The sequence below is a fragment of the Monopterus albus genome, unplaced genomic scaffold (assembly GCF_001952655.1).
Source record: "Monopterus albus unplaced genomic scaffold, M_albus_1.0 scaffold72.1, whole genome shotgun sequence".
Classification (NCBI taxonomy): Eukaryota; Metazoa; Chordata; class Actinopteri; order Synbranchiformes; family Synbranchidae; genus Monopterus; species Monopterus albus.
The window spans coordinates 9,906-20,869 of NW_018127952.1; the positions used below are offsets into that span (position 1 = coordinate 9,906).

The following is a 10,964-nucleotide window of genomic DNA, read 5'->3' on the forward strand; positions in this document are numbered from 1 at the left end:
AGTCTGGAGCCGCAGCAGCGCTCTCCGTCATGCCAGCCACGGGTCCCGTGCCGCCCGCCTCACCCCCTGTCCTCGGCCTCCTCCGAGAGCCCATGTATAACTGGCAGGCGACGAAGAGCTCTTTGAAGGAGCGCTTCGCCTTCCTCTTCAACAACGAGCTGCTCAGCGACGTCAGGTTTGTAGTGGGGAAGGGCAGGCAGGCCCAGAGGATACCGGCCCATAAATTCGTCCTGGCCGCTGGCAGTGCCGTTTTTGATGCCATGTTCAACGGAGGCATGGCCACCACCTCGGCTGAAATAGAGCTGCCTGATGTGGAGCCGGCAGCATTTCTCGCCCTGCTCAGGTAAGGCAGGTGTTAACCATGCACTGCGGGCACTTAGCTAGTGGTTCACTAGCAACATTGACCATAGATTGCATTTAAATAGGATGTAGTTTACGTTTTAGCACTGCACACTGGGAATCTCTAAATGGGAGTAGCATGACAGTAACAGTGGGTAAATTCATTAGAAATACCCAGTCGATGAATCAGTCAACAGCAAAACAAACAGTACAAATTCATTCTGACAGTTTTTATGATCGTTCATTCTCACAGGCATTTTTCTGCTTCCAGCTTCTAGTCTATTGGGAGGATTTGCTGCTGTTCTTTGTCTTATGTGATAACAAACTGAATGTCTCATCACCTTGGCTCCTGGGACATTTTCATGGACATTTTTATCTATTTTTGATAAGTATAGCCTACCAGGGACGGCTCGACTAAACAATTAATTAACTAATTAAAATAGCATTTGATCAATATTAAAAATAAAGTACTGTATCTTCAAGATAGCATCTACAGTGAATTAAGCCATGAAAACTGCTGTAATTCCTGCAGGTGTCCCAACCTACTGTATGTTGATTACTTTGAACATCAAATTCTATCTGGTGCAAAGACCATGTTATTACATCCTCTGAAAATGTTTGGAGAAAGGCAATGAACAGAAGAAGTCAGACCTTTTCTTCAGGGTTTCGCCCTAAAAACACCTCCAGGCCACAAAGAAAAGAAGAACAAGATGGCCAGCTTCAGATGGTGAAATGGCCAGCACGGTGTCCAGACTTTCTAGATGAAGAGTGATAGTAAAGCAGCCTAGAAAGTCTGTGACCAAGTTTTGATTTCACTTGTAGAAAAAACGGCACTCGTGTGTTTGGCTGTTGATTTGTGCCAAAAGCAACTGGAAAAATTATGGTATAAATTAGGTGCTGTCTGATGAGAATTAGGAAACTATAAATCTGGTTAGACATCTGATGCCAGCTTTCAGACAGTTTTTGGTGCCCTGTACCAGAGGAGTGCTGCTGTTTTTGGACACCACCTGCATACTACAAATTCCTTTAATGTTTTAACATTTCACTGTGAATTTAGACTGCAGATAAAAACATATACACATTGTTCTGTTTACTCTGTATAGGTTCCTGTATTCTGACGAGGTTCACATTGGTCCAGAGACTGTGATGACGACTCTGTATACAGCTAAGAAGTATGCAGTCCCTGCTCTGGAGGGTCACTGCGTGGAGTTCCTCACCAAGCACCTCAGAGCTGACAATGCATTCATGCTCCTCACTCAGGTAACTGTCAGTCACATCTACTGTGTAGCACATTCTTGACACAAACTGTCTGGCATTACACAACTTGAGTGTATCTGTGGTTTGCCACCTTTGGGTTAATCGGACACAGTGCTTAATAAAAGATACTTAAGTGGCTTCTTTGGATCTTTCATTACAGGCGAGGTTATTTGATGAGCCTCAACTTGCCAGTCTCTGCTTTGACACTATAGACAAAAGCACAGCAGACGCAATAAACGCAGAGGGATTTACAGATATTGACCTTGGTGAGCGAGTCTTCTTGACCCTTTATTTCCTTGTCTACAGCTTGTTCGGATGTGAAATGATAAATATTTGATGTATTTGTATGTGTAGATACTTTATGTGCAGTGCTCGAAAGAGACACACTCAGCATCAGGGAGAACCGTCTGTTTAGGGCGGTAGTACGCTGGGCAGAGGCTGAGTGTTACAGGCAACAGCTTCCCCCAACCTCAGAGAACAAGCAGAAGGTTCTGGGGAAGGCACTCCCACTCATCCGCTTCCCACTCATGACTGTGGAAGAGTTCGCTGCAGGTAAACATATCAGCAGAATATGATCTATTTCTCACAGTCCAATGGTATAGTTTTGCAACACTATACTGAGCAATTTAGTGTTTACTAAACATATTCATCTCATGTTCCTGATGTGACCATACAACTCAAACCACAGAAACCAGTTTGATATTCTTTCTTGTGCAACAGGGCCTGCCCAGTCTGGGATATTGTTCGATCGGGAGGTGGTAAATCTGTTTTTACACTTTACAGTAAACCCCAAACCACGGGTCGACTACATTGACAGGCCCCGCTGCTGCCTCAGGGGGGAGGAGTGTAGCATTAATAGGTTCCAGGAGGTTGAGAGTCGGTGGGGGTACAGTGGTACCAGCGACAGAATCAGGTGAGGCAACATATTAGGAAGCAATTGTTAATCTGAGCAAACTGCATTCATGGGTTTTTTTTTCCTCTTTGTCTGTATTTCTCTTTTTGTAGATTCAATGTTAGCAGAAGAATATCCATAGTGGGTTTTGGCTTGTATGGCTCGATACACGGACCCACCGACTATCAGGTCAACATACAGGTAGCTAACAGCAATAAGTGATGATAAAGAAAAGAGAGTGAGACGTTTACACTTTTTGGTACCATCTGGTATTGCAAAAATAAATAAATACAATACAAAGAAACCGTGTCAATTCCAATATAAAAAAGATGACAACCTTTTTTTTTTTTTTTTTTTACAAATCCCTCTTGTTTTTAATTTAATACAAAAGCCAACCTTATTATGAGTACAGTGCTGTCTTAATGCAAGAACTTTGCCAATGTACTTTTTTCTTTTAAGTGTAAATAAACAAAATTATGGTTTAATTCATAAATTGTCTGATTACAGGTTTTTTTGAGATCAGAGTAAGGATTCCAGTGCTGATACTGTATGATACATTTTATTTTAAAAAAAGCATTGGGGATTGATAATTAACTTTCTGGTGAGCCCACTTTCCCTTACGTTGTGTGGTTCATGTACAATATGAACAAGTCTATTGTCATTGCACCATTTTCAAATCAGCCTAGCATAAAAATGCACATGAAAACAAGTAAATGGAAGCCTATCCTTTCTTTTTTTGTGGATTTTTCTCTGTGGGATCATTTAAATGTAGCTTTAAGTGGTTGCTCTTTGAACTCAAACTGAACCTTCTCATTTACAAAAGTATTCTGACGCTTAATTCAGTACTAACTAGAAGCCCATTTGGCAGCAGCCACAGCATCTAGTTTTCCTGGATTTGTCTCCACAAGCTTTGCACATCTGGATTTGGACAGTTTATTCCATTCTTACTTGGCTGCACATCCCATGTTCACTACTTCTTAAATTGCATTGCGCTCCAATTTGAGTCCACTTAAGTGGGTAAAATGTAGTCATCACTAAAATAGAGCACTGGGTGATAAATGATTTCAGGTAAAGCCAATTCTTCTATTTACCAACCAAGTATAATAAACCACCAGACAGATGAACTGAGAAACAGATGGTACCTTGCCAGCTTGAAATTTGTTAGAAAGTGGATTTTTCCTTTGCACTTTGTTGTACATTCAGCAAAGTCATGATCCTGTCCTGCAGATCATTGCGAGCGACAAGCGCATTACACTGGGACAGAACGACACAGGGTTCAGCTGTGACGGCTCAGCGAGCACGTTCCGAGTGATGTTCAAAGAACCTGTGGAAATCCTACCTAGTGTCAGCTACACTGCATGTGCCACATTAAAGGTCAGTCAGAGCTTGGCGTGTTTAAAATTCTCCCAAACTGAATGAATGAACATGATCTGTTTTACCTGTGATGAGGATTAACCTAGTGCATGTTTTTAATTTTCCAACTCAGGGCCCAGATTCACATTATGGCACAAAAGGGTTGAAGAAAGTGATCCAGGAATCAGCTACAGGGACCAAGACAACCTTTTTCTTTTTTAGTTCACCTGGAAATAACAATGGTACATCAGTGGAAGACGGGCAGATACCAGAGATCATCTACTACACCTAGACTTAACACGGTGTCATGCAGGTACACTGAACCGGGGAGAACTCGGACTGCTGGGAAGACTGGACCGCTAAAGACACGTGGTGCCTCACGATCCCTTGGAATAAAGTGTGTGTGTGTGTGTGTACGTGTGCGTGCTGAATGCTATATGTGCATGTCTGTCTATATAAACATGGTGTACAGACATGATCTGGAATGTGCAAACACAGTTGTGGAGACAAAATACATCTCTAGTGTGACAAAAACTTTTTGGGCATAAACTGCGTCAGTTGTAAATGATCTAAAGACTGATGTTCTATATGTGTGTTATTAATAGTAAGCTCCCGGTACAGTGCAGTCAAACTGCAGCGACAACTGCCATTTGTTGGTCGATGCCATTTAATTTAGTTGTTTTGTCAGTTCTGGCTGATGCATTTCTTTAAAGTATAATATTTGCATTTTTTATCGTGCACTGTTATCATTTATTCAGTAGGTGTTTTCGTACTTTGTTTTTGCATTGTATTAAGGATCTATGTGTGTTATGTAACTTTGCCGGTGGTACCTGCTTTAATTTATGACTTCATATTTACTTAGCACTTCAGTAAAATGTCAATTTAAAAAAGTATAAATAAATGATTGAAAAGTCTATTTTTAAGTTTTTGGCAATAAAATGTGGTAAGACCAGAGTATGATTGTTTCCTTGGATTAACTTCAGATGAAGTTGGCCTTAGATAAGTCATTTATGCATAAATTAGATTATTTCTCTTCCTGTCACTAGGTGATGCTAAACACTATTTACAGAGACCTATCAAACTACCAAGCACATTAATGGGGGGGAGTAGCATGGACAGACTAGTGGTGCCAGATCAATAGAAGAGAAGATTTAAAAAATCTAAATGAGAAAGTAACTTTTATCGCACTGAAAGTCAGAGAAATGCACAGTGGTCGAAGTATCAGTAAGTAAAAGTACCAATCTAGTCATGTAGAATTATTAATAGTTTTATCAAAAACCTGCTTTAAAAATGTACAAAAGTAGTTCTTAAAGTAACAAAAGTAAAGCTAATGGTTCAACAGATACACGGGCCTTGACTGACATGTAAGGAGCTAATAATGTAGCTGGATGTGGACCTATTCTAAAATGACTTTCTGTTCATTTATTTCGTTTTTGGTTAATACTGTAACACTGCCTCTTTTTTAAAACCCGTGATGTTTTGATGAAAAAACTAATTAATAACTAGCTGTCAAGATGTACTAGAGTGAAAAGTGCAGTATTGACTTCTGATCCGTAAGGCTGAAATAAAATCGAAGTACAACGGCAATCTAAAAATATATGTGCACTACTTTAGTAAATGTACTTAGTTACTTTCTGCCACTGGCTTTAGCTAAATTTTAAGTGGTCACAAACTAAAAATGTTGATGATAAATGATCATCTTTTAATCATGATACTGTATATGCACTCATGATAGTTATACCTGAACAACTTAATTTTCATTTTATTAGAAGGTTGTGAACAAAGACACAAGTGCAGCAAAGCACTATGTCCCTCAACCCAGAAAGTAACAGAAAAGCAGAAAATAGTCAACAATTTAGCTTCTCTTGTGTCCTCCCAAATCCTGATGCAAATCTCAACAATATCATCCACAATAAAGCCATACATTCTGCTGAAAGTTGTGTCCACAGCACAAAGCTGAAGTGCTCTTAAATTTAATAATCTGCACAACCGCACGAGACAGGCGATGAAAACAAGACCACTGAACAGCTGTGAGTGGGCTCCATGGAGGCTGTCAGGTGATTCACCAGGACCTGAGTGCTGCTCCTGCTGACCGCCCACTTAGACAGCCTTTATAACAGAAAGTAACCCAAGAAAATCTGTTTCAGACAGGTTTTAGCCACCCACCAGACACAGAGCACTCAAAAATCAAGAGGACAGATAAGACAACAGCATTAAAACATTTAAAGGTCTTAAGGGACTATAAGAATCAAGTTCACTGAAAGCTCTCTGTATTCAGAGGATGACAGAGGCAAGTTTCCAGTGATAAAGAGGTAAATATGAAGTATATAGGGAATAATTCAAGTATGTAGATATTTTCTTCAGCTATTAGGTTATAAATCGACAACTGTGATTTTCTGACGTGTGTGGTTGTATTTCTCTCTCTGTGTGTCAACATATGACATATGTGCAGGACTGACGTGTCGGTGTGGTACTGAAGCAGACTCACGTTGCCATGAGCAATACAGAGAAAGGCTTTTATCTCTTCAGTTTGCCTCTATAGCACAACTCTGTTTTGTTATTGAACATCATAGCCAACATTACTAAAATTATAAAGCTTCTCAGTAATTTGTAGCCTGATTTATATTTTGAAGAGAGCTTGGACCATGAAGGATTTGTCACTCCACCATTTGTATTTTTATTTTCAACTAGTGTTAGGTTTTATTATGCTGCTGGTTGTATGTGCCACACTGGAACAGTACCTATGATTATTTGAAAATCTGAAAACATTAACGTAACTCAGGTGCTTAAACAGCCACCAAATAAAGATTACATGTCAGCAACAGATTATAGTGATGATTGAAAAAGTGTAGGCAGAGTTTAATACAGCTCCCTTTCTCACTATACAAACTTAGAACATTTATGAACAAGACACATAGTTCGGACCAAGGCTAAACTCATTTTATTATTTGCATTTTCTCAGAATTTTATGCCACTGAGGATAGAATCATCTACCGTCTAATTGGTTTCACATCCAGTTTGTACGGCCTCTTGTGAAGGGATTCTTTGTTAAAATCTAGTTTTGCTGATGCAGCAGAACTAGAGTTAATACTTCGTTGTATTTCATTCTCCATCCTTGTCATACATAACCTGGTGCTTTACTGTTACCCACAGTGCAACTCAACTGCAGAGAGGCTGATCAGAGATTTTAATGTGCTAGCAAGAGAAGTTCATTTCTTTCTCACTCTCATTGTTCCCCCACCCCCAAAAGCTGTATTCTTCAGGCCCAGGTATCAATGACTCAAGTGACATCACTTGAGGTTATTTATTATTTTTCACATAGTTACCACTGGAGCCACAACATTTTTCCACGTATGCAAATGTATTAAGTTCTCCACTGAGATATTACATTTAAGTTCATTTAAGGCTTCATTCAGTATTCTATGACCAGTATTTCTTTGTGCAGTCTAATTAAATTAAACCACATTAGACTGTAAAACCCTTTTAGAAAACTGAATTGGTTTAGTCCAAGACTGCACTCTATCAGTCACTCTGAATTTTGACTGCATTGTGCAGCCCATCCTGTAATTTGCCAGCATGATTAATACTTTGTTATATTTATTTAAATATTCTGCACACCCAGTTAGAATGACACATCCTATATGGCTGTAATCCATTTAAAAACCTTTATGCATAATGTTCTAGTATAAGATCCAGCTTTGTGTGTGTGTCCAAACCACTTCGTAACAACATCAACCTGCAGGGATGTGTGTGTGTGTGTGTGTGTGTGTGTGTGTGTGTGTGTGTGTGTGTGTGTCTGCTCCTCCAGCTGGTGGGAGTTATGCAACCTGTTTCCAGTGGTACAGGACAGTCTGGTAATTAATTACCATGTAGTCTACATATATAGGACACTGTGGTGATCACTGGGTGTTGTACTTTGTCAACTGGAACTGCTCATTTCACTTATCTCACTTTATTGTTCAGAAAAGGAGAAAGAAAAGGAACGTCGGTGTGTTTTCCCTGAAGTTTTAGAAGTTTGCTTTCAGTGAATTCTGATGAAGGATGCATCAGAACACTATCATTATACTGAGAGTAGACAGTTAGAACATTGCTAAACAAGAGGGCTTAAGAAAAATTAAATGAAAGACACAAACACAACAAATTCCTTGACTTTACCTATATTGGGCTACTGGTTTCAAAAAAGAGCATTTGTTCTATTCAAAGAAAATCTTTGTCTGTGACCTTTGAGTGTGATTTTCATTAATATTCAAAAATATAAATTTTCAGCTGTGGATTAATGTGCAAGGGTGGTGATGTTCTTCATCCTGAAGTCTAAGTGCAGCCTTGTTGGCAGTTAAGAACAAAGCAGACTCATGAGTGGAATCAAAATTTGCATAGTATACACCGTTGAATTCAAGAATGTCCCCCCCTTGAGACCCAGTCATTGCATTTTGACTGTCAAAAATCATGTCACATACATCTATAAAATGAATGCCCACGCACTGACAAAATGTTCCTCAGAATGCCAAAAAGATACATTAATTCCATGTTTTAAGAGTGATGCAGTGAATAGATGTGAATAAAAAGGAATGTTTCAGTCAAGGTCAGCACAACTTCCAGACCCTGTAATTCTACAGACATAAATAGGCAGTCAGGTTTCAGCAAAGACCATTTGCTGCAGTCAAAAATTGCCCTGAAACCAGCTTCATTTCTACACTGAAAAGATTTTCAGAATAGGTTGCACTATGTCTAATTCATATGACATGTTAGCCTGTCCTTAGGGTAAAGCACCTTTGGATAACAGTGACAGAATCTGTCTTACACTACTGTGTGTGGTGATATTCCTAGTGATGGATGAAGTATTGAGAAAAGAAACAATACAAATGTGTTGCATAATGTATATCTGTTCTTTGCTACTCTGATGAATTACAACTGTAAAATACAACACTGTTGATGCATCAGTATTAACAGTGTAATGATGTCATATAAAACTGGCCTGGACCAACCTTAGTCCCTGTACTCTCCAACATCAGATGTAGGTCGCTGAGCGCTTGAGGGGCCGGGTGATACGGTGTGTTGCTGGGGTGGACATAGTGTTCAGAGGACACTCTTGTATGTGTGCGTGCACTTGGGGTGGGGTGTGAGGGGATGATTGTAGTGGATGAGTGCATTATCAAGGACATGGCCCCCAGCACACTGTCTCCATTGCTGTCGCATTGCATCGTCACAAACAGGCCACATGAAGCCTGACAGCCAGGCAGACCAGACTCAAGGAACTGGCACTGGTCCCTCACTGTGGCTTTCTCTATTTGCTTCCTTCTCTCCCACTCTCCAAGCCTCACTCTACATTCATAGCTTATAAATTAAAATAATGGATTTGAGCTGAATGAATTCTTCACTTAAACAATGTTGTGCTGCTGATTTTTTCTTAATGTAGCAATAATTTAAAAATGTACTCACCCTGAAATGTGTTGGGTTCCATTAACAATAAAAGTGCATTAAATCAATCAGAGCACACGTCGTCACCCACGGGACTGGAGTAATATCCAGACGCATGGATTAGTTTTATTAACAGTGTGAACTTGACACAGGGTCAGACCTTTGAGGATTTCACAAGGATGTCTCACTCTGTTTTGATCTGAAACCTTGGTATTAACTGTATTCCATACCTACAAATCAAAAGCAGGTTTTTGTAGCATATGTACACTGAAATGTGGCAAAAGAGAGAGCATCCACAGCCATGCTACACTTTTTCACACCAGGAGGCTAGTGTGCCCAGTCAGGAAATAATCCATCATATAACCCCCCCCCATACAAACAAAGCATTTAGTTTTTACATTTTGGATTTTGTACAGAATAAGCAGATGAGTTAGAAACAGTTAATTAATGAGCTTTAGAGGTGCTGGTATGCTCATTCTGTTCTCTTTGGGCAGAGCCAGGCTAATACAGTCTTTGTGCTAAGCAAAGCTAATTAGCTGCTTACTGTAGCCTTATGTAGACATACAAGTTCTCCTCCAACTCCCAGCAAGAAAGCAAATTAAATTTCCAAAAATGTTCAACTATTTAACAGTAAATCATGTCCTGTTTACTTGCTAGACACTGATCTAACCCCTTAAAACCACTAAGTGCAACAGTTCCATTTTAATATTTCTTGTCCAGCACAACCCAGGGTGACATTTTTCTAATCTAAACAGATCACAGTGGTGATGGCAGCCTTCTTTCCCACTGCTAGTTTCAGCACATCCCCCACACACTTTCTCCCTAACCTCCCTCCCATCACCACAGCTGATAGCACTGCACTGAACTGTTAACCCCATCTTCACCACAGCCATAAATAGAAACCAGAGAATGGTATTCAGGCAGCGATGAAACAATGCGCTGGGTTTCTGTTCGTGTTGTGGATAAGTGAAGGGGGGGCCGATGAGTCCAGTCACCATTTGTGTCTGAAATGAGATCTGCTCTGAATGGACTGAGATACACAAAATCTGACATCTTTAGGCAACGAGCTACTAACAGCCTCATTAAATTCTTGATTTTCAAGCCTGCATTGAAAGTTTTGAAACAACTACAGTGGGTACGGAAAGTATTCAGACCCCCTTAAATTTTTCACTCTTTGTTATATTGCAGCCATATGCTAAAATCATTTAAGTTACATTAATGTTTTCAGTTTTTCTTTTTTAATAAATCTGCAAAAATGTCAAAAAAATCTGTTTTTCTGTCAATATGGGGTGCTTTCATGTGTCTTGCACTGAGGAGAGGCTTCCGTCAGGCCACTCTGCCATAAAGCCCCGACTGGTGGAGGGCTGCAGTGATGGTTGACTTTCTACAACTTTCTCCCATCTCCCGACTGCATCTCTAGAGCTCAGCCACAGTCATCTTTGGGTTCTTCTGTACCTCTCTCACCAAGGCTCTTCTCCCCCGATAGCTCAGTTTGGCCGGACGGCCAGCTCTAGGAAGGGTTCTGGTCGTCCCAAACGTCTTCCATTTAAGGATTATGGAGGCCACTGTGCTCTTAGGAACCTTAAGTGCAGCAGAAATTTTTTTGTAACCTTGGCCAGATCTGTGCCTTGCCACAATTCTGTCTCTGAGCGCTTCAGGCAGTTCCGTTGACCTCATGATTCTCATTTGCTCTGACATGCACGGT

At 40.2% G+C, this 10,964-nt stretch overlaps 1 protein-coding gene across 2 annotated transcripts; it reads left to right on the forward strand.

Annotated features, from left to right (window-relative positions):
* Positions 1-6: 6 nt before the first annotated feature.
* Positions 7-4,798, forward strand: LOC109963383 (BTB/POZ domain-containing protein 1). Of its 2 annotated transcripts, none has more exons than XM_020605874.1 (8): positions 7-343; positions 1,443-1,599; positions 1,757-1,862; positions 1,951-2,148; positions 2,317-2,509; positions 2,602-2,689; positions 3,716-3,862; positions 3,975-4,798. In XM_020605874.1, the coding sequence occupies exons 1-8, from the start codon at positions 30-32 to the stop codon at positions 4,131-4,133; spliced, it is 1,362 nt and encodes a 453-aa protein (XP_020461530.1). In that variant the 5' UTR covers positions 7-29; the 3' UTR covers positions 4,134-4,798. The 2 variants fall into 2 exon arrangements, with proteins under 2 accessions (XP_020461530.1, XP_020461531.1); XM_020605875.1 differs by having other exon boundaries at positions 2,380-2,509.
* Positions 4,799-10,964: the final 6,166 nt, after the last annotated feature.